The 20,199-nt window shown below is 40.2% G+C and overlaps 1 protein-coding gene across 3 annotated transcripts in view; it reads right to left on the bottom strand.

The window, feature by feature from the left end:
- The window catches only part of LOC140739849 (CREB-regulated transcription coactivator 1-like), a 59,886-nt gene that overhangs the window by 8,965 nt on the left and 30,722 nt on the right, over positions 1-20,199 (bottom strand). For 2 of the 3 annotated variants that reach the window (XM_073068446.1, XM_073068447.1), the window contains exons 7-13: positions 17,138-17,181; positions 16,829-17,049; positions 16,268-16,410; positions 8,685-8,897; positions 4,056-4,157; positions 810-890; positions 119-296 (exon numbers count right to left, since the gene is read on the bottom strand). In XM_073068446.1, the coding sequence (XP_072924547.1) occupies positions 119-296; positions 810-890; positions 4,056-4,157; positions 8,685-8,897; positions 16,268-16,410; positions 16,829-17,049; positions 17,138-17,181 (982 nt within the window). The remainder of the gene's footprint in view (positions 1-118; positions 297-809; positions 891-4,055; positions 4,158-8,684; positions 8,898-16,267; positions 16,411-16,828; positions 17,050-17,137; positions 17,182-20,199) is intronic. The other variant, XM_073068448.1, reaches the window with a different exon arrangement.

Here is a 20,199-nt window from a genome sequence, read left to right as displayed (position 1 = left end):
ATAATGACCGACACAGTAGGGGAGATCTAGCCCATCTTGTTGCACTGCATCAGTCAGCAATGATTTGAGCAGTACGAGGTTAGAAGGGTTTGCTACAACGTTGTTGGGAAATGCTCACCAGTCAGGATGATATTGGGTATGTTTCCGTGGTTGGTATAACTGAGCTGCGTGTCATGCAGACTCCCGTGGCTCCCTGTCAGTCCCATCATTGCTGCCTGAGAGTAGTTCAGAGTCGAAATTTGGTTGTAAAGGCTGTTGCTGCTGCTTGGGCTTTCAATCATATTAAACTGTTCAAGCTAAAATAAAGAATACAGAGAGTTAGTCTTATATCTTGGAATTTACCTACCAGCCCCCAACCCAGGGTGGATTGCGACATTTAATAGAAGTTTGGATAGTTACATGACTGGGAGGGGTGTGGAGGGCTATGGTTAAGGTGCAGGTTTATGGGACTAGACAGAATAATATTTCAGCACAGATTAGATGGGCTGAAGGGCCTGTTTCTGTGCTGTAGTGCTCTATGATTCTACTTGTGCTAGTTCCAGATCAAATGTGAAACACCATATAAAACGTTATGAATTCTAGCCATTATTAATCATTTATGGGCATGACTGAAGCAAAACCAGTCACACCTGCAGACAGAAAGTAATTTGGATCTTACATTAAAAGCTGTAACACAGGACAAATCAAAGCTTAAACTTTCAAACTCTAGACCAAGTATTTAAAACTGGGTGCTCTATGGAAGTTGCTCCATCTCCTATCTGATGTACAGCAGGTTGTTACATGCAGTGGGATTTGCCCTCTGTGCATACCTGGTGTGACAGTGAATTGGCCTGCCTGCTTGTTAGCTGCTGATCGTAGTAATCTCCAAATACACTCCCGAGTATGGATGTCTGTTGGAAAAAAAAGGTTTATTGCCCAGAGATGTCTTTTGTCACAGACTTAACATCCTGTGATGGCCATGCACTCACGGACATGCACATAAACACAAACAATTACTCAATCACACACTAAGTAACTCCCTAGTTCTTTGCCACCTGCAGTATACAACACTGCCCCTGGGAACTAGTCAGAGCCCAGAGCTTTTCTTTGGACAGTACTCCAAAAGGCCAGATCAACCTTTCCTAGCTTTACTTACTTTGCATTTAGTACCTGGACAATCTATAGAGCTGGTCTGTTAAGGGAATTTGATCCTCTATGTCCTCTATCTCTAAGGACTACTGGAGTCTGCATAAGTATAGAAGGATGGAGGATCAACGTGATGAAAACAAATCTCTTGCTTGGGCATTATGTCTCGTGTTGGTGGGCTGAAAGGCTGGCTTTGGTTACAATTTCAACAGATTTCTATGATACTAATTCAGATGATGCCACTTAATTTTCACCTAGTGAAGCTCAACATTTATCTGACTGCCTGTACTACATTACAAAGCAGAATTCAAAGGAAAACACACTATATTGGCTATAAGCGAGAAGACTATAATAATGATTGCAGCACCTCCAACGAACATTGAACTAGACAGAGACTTACAAAAAGCAAGCACACAACTCAGAGCAAACAGCTTCACAAACCACATACCACTCAAGGGACCTCTCTCACCATTCCCAGGGAGAAATATGTGAGAGAAAAAAATAAACAGAATTTGTGATTCATTTCTTAGTGACACAGAATGTCAGTCTGTACTGCCATTCTCACTGGTTAGTTCCCAATGACCATTTTTGTTAAGAGTTTGATCCATATTACTCTTCCTGCTGGTTACAAGTTACAGGTACAATGGGGAGTGGGGGGGGGGGGGGGAGGGTGGATTGGACTGGGTGGGAGTGAAGAGAGGTTGCTGGCCAACTACATATAAGCAACTTTCTGCTCATTCTCTCTCCAAGACAATGTTTTATATTCACACCCACAACTCTCATTCACTTCTCCCACCAGGAAACTTTCCAGCTACATTCACACACAAAGGTAATGTTTCTAATTCACACTCAATCCTCAAGCAACTTTTCCTTGTTCACACTCACCTCTACAAGGAAATGCTTCTTCTTATATTCATCTCCCAGGAGTCTGTTTCCTGCTCTGACTTATCGCCAAGAATATGTTTTGTATTTACCCAGATCATTGGCTACTTTCTTACTCACATTCAGACCCTGTTCACACTTACTTGAGGTTTCCTACACACAGTCACCCATGAAGGAAGGTTTCCTCTCTGAAACACTAACATAGGCTCAAACTTGCACCCAAGCAAATACTTCCTGCTCATACTGGCCTCCAAACAAATCCTTTCTCCTCGCACATATCACTAAAGGAATGATTCTTACTAGCCACACTCCTAAGGGAAGAATTCCTCCTGACATTCAGCCCCAAGGGAAGATTTACTGTTCACATTCACTCACAAGAGAAGGTTCACATTTCCCTGGCAGTTGTTCCCAACTCATAGTCACTCCAAGGTTCTTGCTCACATGGATTGCTTCTTATCACTTCTTTACCCTGCCCCCATGAATGCTCCCTGTTCACAATTCACAGCAAGGAATTTTCTGCCTAAAGCTAAAGCATCCTAATCATACTTGCTTCATAATACTATGTTCCTGGTTTACACTTGCTCTGAAAGTGCCCGCCGCTTTACGAATGTTCACTTTACACCACTTCGCTTTTACAAAAGACCTACATTAGTAACCTGTTTTCACATTACAAAGAGGATTTTCGCTTTTACGAAAATTTTTCCCATATAAATTAATGGTTCTTCACTTTATGCCATTTTGGCTTAAGAAAGGTTTCACAGGAATGCTCTACCTTTGTAAAGGGGGGAACTTAGCTTACTCATCCTGAGTGAATGCCTTCTGCTCATTGCAGCTAAGAGAATGCCTCTTGCTCACATTCACCTAGTGTTAATGCTTTTAGCTCACACTTACCCCAAGATGAATGCTTCCTGCTCATACCCACTCCAACTTCTTGTTTCTTGCCCACACTCACTTTCCACAGAATGTTACCTCCTTCCATTCCCAGCAAATGTTTCCAACCAAAATCATCCCAAAAACAAATATTTCTGACTCAGACCTGCCCCCAAATGTTCCTGTTCACACTTGCTCTCTTGCTTACCCAACATCAAGAGAATAATTCCTGTCGACGCGTGCCCGATGTTTCCTGTTCACACACACCCCAAACAAATGTTTCCTGCTCACATTCCCAAAGTACCGGTAAATGTTATCTCCCTACATTCACTTACAAAATAATGCTTACTACTGACACTTATCCCAAGCTAGTGTATCATTCAGACTTGCCACAGAAGGTGATGTTCTTCTTCTGCTCACTCTTCACTTCCACAAAGCAATGTTTGCTCTCTCAAGGCAATGATTTGTGCTCCTGCTCACCTCTCATGTCAGTTTCCTGCTTGTGCTTACCTCCCAATTTTCCTGCTCACACTTGACTCCCAAGACAAACAAATAATTATTTCCCGCTTGCTCACTCCCAAGTGAATGTTTCCTTCCTGCTTTCCAAAGGAATGTCTCTCGCTCACCCATAGTCCAAGGGAACATTTTCTGCTCTTACTAACACTGCTCCTACCTCCCCAACGACACACACGCTAAATACATTTCCTGCTTACCACCCCTCACAGTCTGTCGAAGGGATGCTTCTTTCAGATGTGACAAATTTCATAGAATAGTCGTAAAAATTGTTTGCTTTCTAACTTGTTATGAAACTGTAGTATTTCAATAAACTCAGCAGGCAACGATTGTCAGCATGAGACCATGTTTGAACCTCTCACATAGATATACACAATAACATGCGCACAGAAATATACAAATACAGAAAATGCACAACTTCATTGTACATTGACATGCATGCAGATAGTGCCCTGACTAGAGTTACACATGGATAAAGCCACATATAGTGACAAAAAGAAGCATGTCAAAGGTTCAGAAATAGTTATTGGTAAAATTGAGAAAAGCACATAGTAATGATAGATGACAAGTGAACTGTGATAAGAGGCAATTCTGGAAGAAGACAAATGCAAATAATGAATCAGGTACAACAGCAAGTCAAGCTCTGGATGCAATGGTTCCCTTACTTGCGGGGAGCTGCCTGGAGAGAAGCCTTGATTGGAGACAGGAGAGGTGGGAGACTGGTTGGCTGGAGATCCAGCATTACTGCGGTACTGCTGGAGGGAAGGCTAAAGAACAAGAGAGTTAAAAGCGACTGCAGAGATATGCAGAGCATAGCAACCTGGGTATTAAACTCACCTGTTAGATAAAAACCCAGGTCCAACCATCTTAATCAATTGCTATCTACTTGAGACTAACGTTGGATCTAATGCTCTGAAACTATGACTTACTTGACCTTCTGCCTTCTTTTGTAAGATATCCGAGGATGAATTCCAAGTGACCTACTGTGATTTAGTTGATCCCTTTCAATGAAATTGAAGATCTATCCCCTCGGTTGGCCAGCTCACCTGCACCCCACACTCGAGCCTCATTCCTGGGACTATCTCTATACTTAATACCCGTTTTTTTCAGAAACCATTCTTCCCTCTCCCTCTTCTTAACACCATGCCCCTCCTTTCATGTTCTACTTTTCCTTTCCTTTAATCCTTCCTGGGCACCCTATTTCTTGTGCTCCTTGCTTTCCCATCTCTCTTATCATCATCAACACTCCCCACATTCAACAAGCCCTATTCCTTGTGCTCCTTGCTTTCCCATCTCTCTTATCATCACCAACACTCCCCACATTCAACAAGCCCTATTCCTTGCCTCGTCTTTGTTCCCTGTACATTATTCCCCTGTTCTTTCTCAACACCTCCAGCCAATATTGACACAATGTTGATTCTTTTACACGGATTCTTTTGTTTCAACAGCACTATTCTAAAAATTGTCAACATCTTTTTCCTGTTAACTTAGGACTATTTATCTCAAGTATTATTTGGTCATTTTCTTCATTCCCATTTGTGGGTTTTGGCGAACAAGATTCCTGCAGCATTGCTTCCAACATAATGTGGGTACGGCTTTAAAATTACATTAGCCATAAAGTGACTTGGAATGTCATTAGATGTTGAAAAAGAAAAAAATGTAAATTTTTCTCCATTCCTTTGTGGGGCCCAATTTTTAACAGGGCTTAATTGTACAAAGTTACTGCTTTCTCGATATTTTGACTTTACAAACCACTGCAAAACTTTTACCAGGGAAGAAGATACTGCGCAAATAGGAAGATTTAGTAAGGAAAGAGAAAGCTTGAAAAAGGGAAATACGAGTGACATACAACTGAACTGCTATCATTTGCAATGCATTTGTCTAACTGCTCAAGAGTTAATATGGTACACCTGTTTAAAATATTTTATTATAAATAGGATATAGGTTAGCCGCAAAAATTACAGTGGAAGAACTTAGAGATTAAAACTATCAGGAAAGGCTGAACAAAGTTTCTTCCAAAAAAAAGCAAAATAAAGATGTGATCAAATAAAGGTTTTTAAGTAGAAGAATGGGATATTTCAGGCAGCTTGCAACTAATCTGATTGGAAGTTTGAGCCCAGTGGCAAGATCATTCCTGTAATTCTTGTTTAAAGTTTTTATTAACAACATAAGGTATGATTAGTAAGTTTGCAAATGATATATTAAAGTTGATGGTGTTCATATATTTTGGGAAGTCTGATAAGGGTATGCCATATACTGTAAATAGTATTTACTATTTACGACACTAAGCACCTTGGAGTTCAGGTCCATAGTTCCATGAAAGTAGCAACATAGGTAGTTAGGATGGTGAGGAACGCATATGCCATGCTTGGAATACAAAAGTTGGGATGTTACACTGAAACTTTACAAACCACCAGTTACAACATACTTGGAATGCTGAGTGCAGTTCTGATCACCACACAAGGATAAGATGGAGAAGGTCCAAGGTTTCATTATGAGTTTCCTAAATTGGAGGATTTTAGTTGCCGGGACAGAATGAGGTGAAGGAGGCTGAGGGGTGGCCTGATAGTATTATACAGAATTATAAGTGGAATAGATAGGTCTGATAGTCAAAACCTTTTCTCCATGACAGTGATGCAGTGATGTTAAAAACAAGACGGCATAATTTAAGGTCCTCGTGATAGACTAGCATCCTATCCGGGGGGGGGGGGCGGGGGGAAGTCATGTACTCTTAGTTGCTTCACGCCACAGAAACCGGCATTAGCACTGGCCTGATGAGCCTATAAGGCTCGGGACAACTTTAACCTTAATAATTTAAGGTGGAAGAAGGAGTTTTAAAGGGTATTTATCGGTTTCTTCTTTTTTTTATATAAAGAGTGGTTGACACCTGGCAGAGTAGGTGATGGAATCAGATGCAAACACTATGTTTAACAGACTTTGAGAAAGGCACTTCAATAAACAACATATTAAAGGATATCAACCTAATACAACAGGATTAATGCACATAGACAACAAGGTCAGCAGGGACATGCTGGGCTGTTTCTGTGCTGTATCACTCTATGACTCTATAACTAAATTAGCCAAATCTTAGGAGCCACTTTATGGCATAAAATTAACACACACCGAAAAGGACAAAGGTTTTTCCAAGGACAGCTAACAGAAAATTTTAAGAGTCAAATTTGTGAAACTTAGTGTTTACAAACTTGTGAAAGTTCTTTGCAAAAATAGCTAATTATGGGCTAAAGTTAATGCAATGTGCCTTTGGATTGACAAAGGTATTTGGAAAGGAAGATCTCTAGGGACTGAGGAAGTGGGATTAGGAGGTTGGTGCTTGGGCGACAAAGGATTGATAATGGGAGTTTCTTGGGCTACAGGAATGTGAAAAATGGTGTCCTGAATGTGAATACAATTTCATATATTTTATAGACACATATTTAAATACAGTTAAATAAGCCAATTAGCATCTGTAGCAAATACACTAATACTGTGTATGGATTATTGTATTATGAAACTGCAAAAGAATATAAAAAAGGGAATATTAATATTGGACAGAAATGACAGAGAGAATAAACGAGGGCAATTACATTAAACAGCATGAAATCAGGGAGCTGGAGAGTTGGATGCAGAAGCCGACCAAAGTCTTAAAAACCTATAAAACCAGGTTTTATAAACAGAAGTTTTAATTACAAATGAATGGGCACAATAAAATACAGCTCTTTGGTCAGGCTACAGTGAGAATATGGAGGCACGAGAGACCGCAGGTGCTCTTAGTTGGAGGAAAAAAACAAACTGCTGCAGGAGCTCAGCGGTTGGAGGCAAAGATTGAGGTTTCAGGCCAAGTCCCTACTTCATAGCAGCAGGCCATTATGTGCTAGAGTTTACGCTCCACATCATCTTTCCTCTTATCGATCCTCAACTCACCCTGTCAAAACATCCAGCTTCCCCTTCAAGGAGTCTCTAACTTACATCTCAATCACTCCCTGTGGCAGTGAATTCCAGTTTCCCACTGGTCTCAAAGGAATAAATTTTCTTTTGAATGTTTTGTTGGATTAATCTTGTACATATGACCTCTAGTTTTATGCAACCCCATGTGGAAATAATAGAAAAGGGGAACCGAAGAAAATATGCAAAAGTAACAATTTTAAAGCACATCGGTAACAAGCGTTCAGGGGAGAATTTGTTCAGTGAGACAACACTGGTTTAATGGGTATAATGGTACACATGTACTGTGAAATACAAACAAATTATCTTAGTCACATGTCTACTTCCCTTGGAGAGCTACTCTTCATCAATGGTTAGATTTGTCCACAAAAAGTAGAGAACATCATCCAGCTAAATCACAACAGAACTGTTAATGCACAGAAGGGCACTTGAGCCTTTGAGTCAGTGTACCTCCTGGTATAGTTATCCCATTCGCCTGACCTTTTCCCAGTTGCCTGCAAATTATTCTCTCTCAACAGCCTAACCAATTCTCTTTTGAAAGTGCTAGCGGACAATGTTTCTACCAATCCTATAGGCAGCAAGCTTACCTGCTCTATAATCAATTAGGTTGATGAGGAAACATACAAAAAAAATAAGTACATGTGAGATAACCAATGTAACTTCACAGAATTATGGCACAAGAAATAGAATGAAGCAAAAATGTGCTGCAAAATCAAAATGAATCAACTGAACCGCACCAAACTACACAATAGGGAATCTCAAAAAAATTCATTCCAAAAGAAATTATAACTGGAGACTAGAAGTGTATCCGATTAATGTTAACCTGTCCATACATACAATATCCAGGCAAAAAAGGTTACAGCAGGAGCTGGACCACAATTAACTCAGTGTGCTCATGGGGCATAAGAGGTTTCTATGTACCTAGACACACAAGGTGTGCTCAGTCCTGTAAAGGCACTCCCAAAATGGAAAGCAGCTAACAGACACTTCTTTTGTCCTCCAAACGGCATCCTTATATTAATATACTGTCTGATCCCCAAGGGCCATGGAGCAAAGCTCCAGAATATACTTCTGCCCTCAAACCCCTATGATGAAACCTGGAGCGCTGCACCTGTAGTCAAACAGGACCTACACTGTCTGTGAATTACTCCAGCTGGGATGAAGCACGACTGTGGGGTTTTATTCAGTTCATATGGTATCCAATGAGCAATGACCTGCAAAATGTACCAATAATTACATGCAACTTTTCACTAAACTTATTTCACTCTTACAGAATTTTTCTCTATGCAAGATGGGCAAAGATTGAGAAATTATGATTTTTTACCAACTTTGCCATAGCCTCTTATACCTACCGTGCTGATATCCATTCCTATTGGTGCCTGCGTTTGGTTCATTGGAGGAGATTGTGGCACTGTGGCTGCCTGCTTCTGCCCACTGCTCTGCTGTACTTGCGTATTCTGACCCAGGCTATTGGAGCTCTGTGACTGTGGCTGTGTTGTCTGTTGTGTGAAAAATGGATATGCAGGAAGGTGCTGCTCCAATGCTAATGCATCCATAGCAACAGCCTACAATGAAACAGAAACTCATTAGCCCACCACACAATGCATAATACCGCACAGAACAACTTTTCCCAAGTATGGACTGAATGCTCTACCTTTGGGCCACTCATGAGAGAGGTAATGGATAGGTGGGTTAAAGAGGGCAGGCGTGCTTAACTTACTGTTACTGACAATTATTGTTATTTGTCATTGTCCTTGAATCATGAAATCCCCGAATTCTAGCATCCAAATCGTTAACATATAATTTGAAAAGTAGTGACCCCTGATCCCTGCAGAGCACCACTAGTCAGTAACAGCTTAAAAGGGTTTCCTTTCATCCCTACTCTTTGTTCATGTTCAAGTTTAATTGCCTTTCAAACCTATACATTTATATAGCTAAGTGAAACATCCTCTTGTTCCTCTTTGCCTTCTGCCAATCAGCCAGATGGGGGAAAGATTTAGAGAATCAAGTAGCATGTTGCTCACTGCAGAATAACTAATTCTTCAATTAGTCATTAACATTTGCACTACCCGAAAGTGAAAAATCTGAACATTTCGCAATTGTCAGTACAACTCCACTTCTCACTCAGTAACTGTTGGAAAGCCCATGATGAAGCACCTTAAGACATTTTCATTTTATTGCTGTTCATGATCTGGGCATTCTGACAAGACCAGAACTTACAGCCACCCTTAATTTCACTTGAAGAGGTGGTGGTGGGCCACAAGAACTGGTGATGTATTGTGACTGGCAGAGGAATCTATGGATGTTTCCAGGCTCCTTCTGCCCTTATTATTCTTTGAGTAAAAAGATCATAGGTTTGACAGATGCTTCTGCAGTTGCCTAGTTAGTAACTTTTAAATTGATACACACCGCAGCTACAGTACATCAGTAGCAGAAACAATGAATCTTTAGGATGGTGGATAGGATATCATTTAGCCTCTTGACCTAAATGTCATTGACATTCTACATTGCATTCATCCATTCAAGTTGAAAGTCTTCCATCAAGTTATTGACTTGTGCCTTGCAGATGGTGGGAAAAATAATACCATGACACACAGGAGCAGAATTAGGACATTCAGCTCATCAAGCCTGCTCCGCCATGCGATCATGGCTGATCCCGAATCCAACTCAACCCCATATATCTATGATTTGGCCTCCACACCTGTCAGTGGCACAGCATTTTATAAATACAGTACTCTCTGGTGAAAAAAATTCCACCTCACCTCTGTTCTAAAGGGTTGCCCTCAATTTTGAGGCTGTGCCTTCTAGTTCTGCACACCCCCAACATAGGAAACATCCTCTCCACATCCACCCTATCTAGTCCTTTCCACATTCAGTAGGTTTCAATGAGATCCTCCTGCATTCTTCTAAATTCCAGTGAGTACAGGCCCAAAGCTGCCAAATGCTCCTCACATGTTAACCCTTTCATTCCCGGAACCATGCTCTTGAACCTCCTCTGGACTCTCTCCAATGGCAACACATCCTTTCTGAGATATGGGGTCCAAAACTGTTGACCGTACTGAAGTGAGGCCTGATTAGTGTCTTATAAAGCTTCAGCATTATCTCATTTTTATATTCTATTCCTTTTGAAATGAATGCCAACATTGCATTTGCCTTCTTTACCACAGACTCAATCTGTAAATTACCCTTCTGGGAGTTTTGCACGAGGACTCCTAGGTCCCTTTGCACCCCTGATGTTTGAATCTTTCCCCCATTTAGGTAACAGTCTGCACTATTGTTCCTTTTACCAAAATGCATTATCATAGATTTCCTACACTGTATTCTATCTGCCACTTTTTTATTGCCCATTCTTCCAATTAGTTCTTCTGCAATCAAAGTCCTGCAGTGTCAGGAGATGTGTCATTCACTGCAGGGCACCTTATGTGGTCCAGTCAACTTTCTAGCCAATGATGACCTCTATTATTGATGGCTGACTCAGCCAGGCAATGCTATTGAACATCAAAAGCAGGTGTTATCTTTGCCTGAAAGATTTGTGATATAAGTATCAATTGCCATTAATCAGCCCAATTGAATGTTGACAAGAGGACAAAAGAGACTTCAGATTTTGTAATCTGGAACCGAAAAAACCCAGAATATGTTTACTCCATTGTCATAAGAAATGTTTTCTATTCTGAATCACTGTAACATTGCTGTGATATTAAATGGAGAAAACACTCAGCTGGTAACAGGGTAAAGATCTCTCATTAGATTGGGAAGGAGAAAACTTGAAATGTTGGCTTTGTTATTATTTCCAGTGTTGCTGTCTTACACATTTAGTGTTTCCAGCATTTTCTGTGCCATGATGAACTGTGTGCTTAGTCTCCAAAATTATTGTGTGTTGGTTAAGCCTACTATTGCTGTCAAAGACAGATGAAACATCAACAGGCAGATCAGTACATATAGTAGGGCTCTTACCCTTATTGCTGTTCTCACAATTGGGCAGATCTACTCTGGCAGCTATGACCTTCAGAACTCAGGATGGTGTTAACAAGTTATTATCGATCTTAAAAGCTTCTACCAGAATACATTCTGTACTCTTGCTGTTTTCAAGTGCTTTCTCCATGTGGTGTTCAACAGCTAAGGCAGGACACCAGGGGCAATCTGCAGCAGCTTTCATTGCCCACGATTGATTTGATGAAATGAGTCTTCATCAAATCTGAATGTTGAAGTTTCCAAGGATGACAAGGTGGTAATGGGACAAAGTTCAGAGTAAATTTATCATCTGAGTACATACAGTTGCAAGAAAGTTTGTGAATTACCTGGTTTTCTGCATTAATTACTCATAAAATGTAGTCTGATCTTCATTTAAGTCACAATAATAGACAAACACAATCTGTCTAAACTAATAATACACAAACAATTGTACTTTTCATGTCTTTATTGAACACATTGTTTAATCGTTCACAGTCCAGGATGGAAGAAGTATGCAAACCCTTGTATTTAATAGCTGGTAGAACCTCTTTAGCAGTAATAACTTCTACCAAACATTTTCTACAGCAGCTGATCAGACTTGCACACCGGCAAGGAGGAATTTTAGAACATTCCTCTGTACAAAACTGCTTCAGTCATCAATATTTCTGGGATACTTTGCATGAACAGCCTTCTTCAGGTTATGCCACAGCATCTCAATTGGGTTACGGTCTGGAATTTTCTTCTTTTTAAAACTTTCAGTTGTTGATTTACTCGTGTGTTTTGGACCATTGTCTTGTTGCATCATCCAACTTCTATAAAGCTTCTGGTTACAGAATACTATCCTGACATTCTCCTGCAAAATTTCTTCATACAATTTTGAATTCATTGTTCACTGAACAATTACAAGCTATATAGGCCTTGAGCCAGCAAAGCAGTCCCAAACCACGATGCTCCTTCCACCATGCTTCACAGTTGGGATGAGGTTTCGATGTTGTGTCCTTTCCACCAAACATAATGGTGTGCACTTCTACCAAAAAGTTCAACTTTTGTCTCACCTGTGAACATTGTCTCAGAAGCATTGTGGAATATCCACATGGTATTTTGCAAACTTGAAACGTGCAACAATGTTTTTTTGGAGAGCAGAGAGATTTCCTCTGTGATGTCCTTCCAAACACTGTTCTTGTTCAGTGTTTTCCTTATAGTTCTAGAGATTTCTGCAGGTCTTTTGCTCTTACCCTTGGGTTCTTTTTCACCTCCTTCAGCATTGCATGTTGTGTTCTTAGTGTGATCTTTGCAGGACGCCCACTCTTAGGGAGAGTAACAACAGACTGAATTTCCTTCATTTGTAGACAATTTCTCTTACTGTGGACTGATGTGCACTCATCTCTTTAAAAATGCTTTTGTAGCCTTTTCTAGCTTCTCGCATATCTAGAATTCTTCTAAGATCCGCTGAAAGTTGTTTTGATCAAGGCATGGTGCACATAAACAGATTTTTCTTAAGAAGAGCAGGCTTTGTCAGAAACCTAACTTTGTGTGTCTTTTTTATAGGACAGTGCATCTCTACAACCCACACTTCCAATCTCATCTCATTGATTGGAACACCGGACTCCAAATAGTTTTTGTAAAAGGCATTACACCAGAGGTTCACATACCTTTTTGAACCTAGACTGAAATTCTTTAAATGGTGTACTCAGTATTAACAAGAAGTACTATTGTTTGTATGTTATCACAATTTGCCTAAACAGCTTCTTCCCCTCTGCCACCCGATTCCTAAAAGGACATTGAAGTTTTGGACTACCTCACTTTTAAAAAAATATACAGTATTTCTGTTTGTGCATTTTTTAAATCTATTCAATATATGTAACTGATTTACTTGTTTATTTATTATTATTATGTTTTATTTTATTTATTTATTTTTTCTCTCTGCTAGATTATATATTGCATTGAACAGTTGCTGTTAACAAATTTCACGTCATATGCCGGTGATAATAAACCTGATTCCGATTCTAATAACACACAAACAATTATACCTTTCATGTCTTTATTGAACACATTATTTAATCATTCACAGACCAGGCTGAAAAAAGTATGTGAACCTTTTAATTTTAATAACTGGTAAAACCTCCTTTATCAGTGATAATCGCCACCAGATGTTTCCTGTAGCTGCTGATCAAACTTGCACAATGGGGAGGAGGAATTTTAGACCACTCCTCCATACAAAACTGTTTCAGTTCATCATATTTCTGGGAAGCCTTGCACGAACAGCCCCCATCAGGTGAAGACACAGCATGTTAATTGGGTTAAGGTCTGGACTCTGATTTGACCATTCTGAAACACAAATTTTCTTCCTTTTAAACCATTCTGTTGCTGACTTATTCTTGTGTTTTGGATCATTGTCTTGTGCATCATCCAACTCTATTAAGCTTCAGGTGACAGATCGCTACCGACATTCTCCTGTGGAATGTCTTGATACAATTTTGAATTCACAACGACTGCAAGCTTTTCAAGCTGTGCAAAGCAGCCCTAAGCCATGATACACACACAAAATGCTGGTGGAACGCAGCAGGTCAGGCAGCATCTATAGGGAGTAGCGCTGTCGACGTTTCTGGCTGAGACCCTCCATCGACAGTGCTTCTCCCTATAGATGCTGCCTGGCCTGCTGCATTCCACCAGCATTTTGTGTGTGTTGCTTGAATTTCCAGCATCTAGAGATTTCCTCGTGTTTGCTTCCCAAGCCATGATGCTCCTTTCACCATGCTTTACAGTTGGGATGAGGGTTTGGTGTTGGTGTGCAGTGACTTTAGGGATTTCTGGCGATTTCTACAGATCTTTTGCTGTTACCCTTGGGTTCTTCTTCACCTCCTTCAGTAGCAACTGTACTGAATTTCCTCCATTTATAGACAATTTCTCTTACTGTAGACTGATGAACATGCTGGTCTTTGGAAATGCCTTGTAGCCTTTTTCAGCTTCATGCATCTCTACAATTCCTCTTCTAAGGTCCTCTGAAAATTGTTTTGATCAAGGCATGGTGTACATAAACAGATCTTTAACCCACAACTTCAATCTCATTTCATTGATAGGAACACCTGACTCCAAATAGCTTTTGTAGAAGGTATTACCCCAGAGGTTCACATACTTTTTTGAATCTAGACTATGATTGTTTAAATAGTGTACTCAGTATTGACTAGAAGTACACACACAAAATGCTGGTGGAACACAGCAGGCCAGGCAGCATCTATAAGGAGAAGCACTGTCGACGTTTCGGGCCAAGACCCTTCGTCAGGACTAACTGAAAGAAAAGATAGTAAGAGATTTGAAAGTAGTGGGGGAAGGGGGAAATGCAAAATGATAGGAGAAGACCGGAGGGGGTGGGATGAAGCTAAGAGCTGGAAAGGTGATTGGCAAAAGTGATACGGAGCTGGAGAAGGGAAAGGATCATGAGATGGGAGGCCTCGGGAGAAAGAAAGTGGGGGGGGGGGGGGGGGGCACCAGAGGGAGATGGAGAACAGGCAGAGTGAGAGAAAAAAACAAACACTTAAATATGTCAGGGATGGGGTAAGAAGGGGAGAAGGGGCATTAACTGAAGTTAGAGAAGTCAATGTTCATGCCATCAGGTTGGCGGCTACTCAGCCAGTATATAAGGTGTTGTTCCTCCAACCTGAGTGTGGCTTCATCTTGATAGTAGAGGAGGCCATGGATAGACATATCAGAATGGGAACGGGACGTGGAATTAAAATGTGTGGCCACTGGGAGATCCTGCTTTCTCTGGCGGACTGAGCATAGGTGTTCAGTGAAACGGTCTCCCGGTGTGCGTCGGGTCTCACCAATATATAAAAGGCCACACCGGGAGCACTGGACGCAGTATACCACACCAACCGACTCACAGGTGAAGTGTCGCCTCAACTGGAAGGACTGTCTGGGGCCCTGAATGGTGGTGAGGGAGGAAGTGTAAGGGCAGGTGTAGTAGCACTTGTTCCGCTTACAAGGATAAGTGCCAGGAGGGAGATTGGTGGGAAGGGATGGAGGGGACGAGTGAACAAGGGAGTCGTGTAGGGACCGATCCCTGCGGAGAGCGGGGGGGGGGAGGGAAAAATGTGCTTGGTAGTGGGATCCCGTTGGAGGTGGCGGAAGTTACGGAGAATTATACATTGGACTTGGAGGCTGGTGGGGTGGTAGGTGAGGACAAGGGGAACCCTATCCCGAGTGGGGTGGCGGACGGATGGGGTGAGGGCAGATTTTTTCTGTGTTATTAGTTTAGGCAGATTGTGTTTTATTATTGTGACTTAAATGAAGATCAGGCCACGTTTTATGAGTAATTAATGTAGAAAACCAGGTAATTGCAAAGGGTTCACAAACTTTATCTTGCAACTGTGCATGTCACCATGTACTACCCCGAGGTTAATTTTCTTGCAGGCATTCACAGTAGAACAAAGAAATACAGAAAGATCAATGAAAAACTACACAAAAAGACAATATGCAAAAGACAATTTGTGCAAATTAGATAGATAGATAGATAACACTCAGAACATGAACTGTACATTCCTTGAAAATGTGAACACAGATTGTGGAATCAGCTCAGAGTTGGGGGTACCACCTCCCGCCTATCCTCCCCAAACTCTACAGCATTTTACTCTATCTCTTATTTCAGTCTATTACAGTGTTGTCATGTCTGATGGGTTATGGGTATCTTTAGGACAAAAAACATCCAAAGATAGTGATGAAAATGCCTAGGTTCATAGTTGTAAGGTCTGACTCTTTACATGTAACACTAATCCTATATTTACTGTGCTACAGCTGAAATTGTGAGTCATTGTAAAGAATGTATTATACCGATTCTTCATTACCAGACCTCAGGAATAAAAAGGAAGCCTGAATAAATTAAATTGTGAGATGCTTAGCCTTTATCAAGTTGCTATTCTCTTAACATATTTTATAAAAATATTCCCAGGAACTGGATATAAAGTTTCTATCTCACAGACAGTACCTGTGTGATTGGAGAGAGTGGTGAAAGAGCTGGCGACAGCTGTAGTTGTTGCTGCTGTCTTCGTGAATCTGTGCTGACTGGTAAGGTGAGAGGGGTTGCTGTGGGTTGCCGGCTCTGGAGTGACCCTTGTGATGATGTCAAACCTACAATCAATGCAAAATGTTAACAAGATTGGAAAATGACAGGGATCAATATTATTTCACAGGAACTTTCCCTTACTTCACACCCACTGCTCAACAGCATCAGGCGGACCAGTCCCGGCAGCCCTCACTAAGTGAGCAGATAAAAAGCAGATATTAAGAATTCTTCACACGTTTTGTATATTTACTGCCTAACAGTACAAGGCCCATTGGAGTTTTCCTGGAAGAGCAATCAGTTTTTCCTCCACTCATTTCCCTCTTCTTACTGCTCTACAAGAGTTTCTATATTCCAACATTCTTCCAAGTCAAAATACAGCATATTTCCATACAGCTGGACCAATTCATCCTGCACTTATCCTGGATGTTAGTGCAGAGAGCCAGCACATAACTTAACTGTGATTACTTACACCCTTTCACATACCCTGACTGTTAGTGCTGAGTCCCAGATGGTTCATGTTTGCCGTCAGGTTTCCGGTACTATTTGCGCTGCCCAAAGTTGGGAATGTTGACTCCTCTGGGTCTAATGGGGTGGGTAGAGGTGGTGGGAAGTGAATATTTGTGAGGTCTGGCAAGGATCCACCAGTGTTATGGGCAGCAGGAATCAGTGATGTGGTATTTTCTTGGTCTGCAGATGGGAAAATACTGTAAAGGAAAAACAAAAAAAATTGAAATTTGGAACAGCATTGCTCTGTCGCACGCACACATGTAAGAAAGAAAAAAGTCAACTCACTTGATTCCTGGGACTTCACATGATTTCGGCCGGGATGACATAGACTGCGGGTTAAATTGAGATATAGTATAAAATATTAATCACCATAGCTAAAACTAGCAAAAATAAACCAGTGATATCAATTCTTTTTTTATTTATATTTTTTATTCGATTTTTAAGATAATTACATAGAATGAACAGTATATGATATAATTGATATATATATCAATTCTTAATCATTCATTATTCCAACACCTTCCATTGGGACAGTCCATAACTTCTTTCCAAAACCACGCAGATACCTTAACACCACCTTAACATTACCCTAATTCTGAATGAATTAAGTTTCTCCTAAATCAAGCAATATATGAAAATTAAACAGGCAGTAATACCTTCCTACTCAATAAATAAAGAATAGAATTTTATTATTTTAAAAAATGTATTCTTTTTAATTTTTATTATCTTTTGAAGAGAAGTATTAGAGCAATGTAATTCTGATGCTGAGTCTTTGTTTTTATTCTTCCTGCAGGCCTGCAGCACCTCTGCTTCAACACTATCTGAACAAAATTCCAACATGTAAAACCTATGACACAGGTGTCTATTCAGTCCTTCATACCTGAGGTGAACCACTCTAATCCCTCTTTCAGCATTTGATCAGTAGACCCACACTGTAAAACTGCCTGCAACTTTAAACCCAAATATCACAAATTTAATTAAGTCTAGTTTCTAAGAGACTTACTTGCAATATAGAGACTTCAGCAAAAATTCATCAGATTACTTCATTACAATTAACAACGGCAGGTGTGGGATTGGTAACCCCTGAAGCCTGCTCTGTCATTCAATGAAATCCAAATTTGGCCTCAACACATAATTTCCCACTCTCCCTACATCCCTCGACTCCAAGTAGTTTAAATATCAATCAATTTCAGGCTTGAAAAGTATCCTCCTCAGCCTCAAATATGTTCAAATGACATCACATCACAATGATCTGAAACAGAGAATTTCAAGAGTCACAACTATCTGAGAAAAGAAATTCCTTTTCTTTGTCTTGGATAGATGGTTTCTTATTCAGAAACTACGTCCCTAATTCCAGTTACTCTCTACTTCTGAAACAGTTACTCAGCATCCACCACATCAGAATCTTGTACCTCAAATGTCATTTCCGTTCCAAAATCTTGTACCTCTGAGGTCATTTCTGTTCCAATAAGCATATGCCCAACCTGATCAACTTTTCTTACATCAACCCCTTCATCCTGGGAATCAATCAGGTACTTCACTATATCTGCACTGTCCCCAATGGAAGAATACCCTTCTTATAAAATAAAAAAAACTGTGCTAGTGACTTATAAATTTGTATCAAATCTTCCCTTCACATGTACTTCATTCTCTTTCTAATAATCATTTCATTAGCCTTAATTCCCTACTGTACCTGCATGCCAACCCTTTCTAGTTCACACTTTATAATCATTTTATCTAAACAATAAGTTGTTTTTTTATCTTCCTTCTAAGGTGGATAACCTGACATTATCCTGCATGATATTTTATCTGCCAACTGTTTTCCCATACAGTTCATCAATCTATACCCTATTGCAGGCTCTTTGAGTCCTCCATTATAACTTACTAACCCACTTATCTGTGCATCAACAACAACTTTGGCTATCCCTTCATCAAACTCAGTAGCATAGATGTTTAATAGTCATGGACCCACTACTGATACCACAGGTTTTCTGTTCCTCTGGCACCTCTCCAGGAACTAGAGAATTTTGAAAGGTTGCAGCCAATATATCCACCATCTCTGCCTGATTTCCACTGACTCTAGGATGCAGTTCGTTAGGGTTCATGAGGTTTGTTAGCCTTTCACCCTGTCATTTGCCTATTTATTTTCCCAAATGAAAGAAGTTTTGAGTTTTCTCCTTCACCACAGGCACCATAGTCCTTTAATTGTCTATTAAACACTGTCAGCATTTTCTAGTAATTATTTGTATTGCTACCAATATTTCAAATTATTTATAATCTCTAGCATTTTCACATTCTCATCTTATAAAATGCAGATTTAGATTCTTGTTCTGGTGGCTTGCCCTTTGAGGAAAACTAAGATCTACACTCAGTTAATTTTAAGAGAGTTAGAGGTAATCTTACCAAAACCTACATAGTTCTTACAGGCCCTGATAGGACATATGCAGAGTTGATGATTTCCATTGCAGGAGTGTTAAGATCCAGTGATCTGAGTCTTGAAATGAAAGATTTACCAATCAGACAAGAGGACCACCTTCTTGCAGATGGTGATCTTAGGAACTCTCTTGAGAGAATAGTGGAAACTCAGTAGTTAAGTGTATTCAATATTTGAGAACAATAGATTTATAAAAATAGATTCACGGAACATGGAGTTAGTACAGGTATGTGTAAACAATCAGCCATGATTTTAATAAATGGAGGAGTCAAATGTCCTACTCCTGCTTCTAATTCTAATGTTTTATGCAGGTCATAGTTTTTCAATGCACACAAGGACATTTTAAATGGGACAGAGGATCAAAGCAGGTAGATTAATGCTTTAGCAGTTGGAGGTAGGACCACTGACCCATTAACACATTCATATGCAACCATGGCAACAGGAGTATTCAATTTTATATAATTAAGAAAGCCTGTGGTTAAAGTTATCTCAGTAATGGCAATCAAGAAAATACTAAATTATTGTGAAAATTCACACGCTTCTCTAATACCCATCACAGGAAGAAATCTGCCGTCCTTTTTCTTCAGTGTGACTGAAGCCTATTAATACGGTTGACTCAGCTCCCCAACTCAAGAGTATTTCGGGAAGGACAATAAATGCCAGACTGTCTAGAAACAGCCATGAAGAAATAATAATATTTTGAATGTGATGAGGATTCCTGCCTCTCCTGCCCTTTTTGACATGAAATCTAGAACTCTTCCATTCTGAGTGAAACATGTTTTCTCAACTTTCCTCTAATCTACATGGAGCTTACAGGGCACATCATTTACAAACAGTTCCACTATCCCTGGAAGAAGGAAGAAAAGGAGATTTGACTGGATCCCCAGAAGAACTAAGGGAAGAGTGAAAAATC

Source organism: Hemitrygon akajei, chromosome 16 (genome assembly GCF_048418815.1).
Source record: "Hemitrygon akajei chromosome 16, sHemAka1.3, whole genome shotgun sequence".
NCBI classification, from domain to species: Eukaryota; Metazoa; Chordata; class Chondrichthyes; order Myliobatiformes; family Dasyatidae; genus Hemitrygon; species Hemitrygon akajei.
This window is presented reverse-complemented; position numbering and strand designations above follow the sequence as displayed.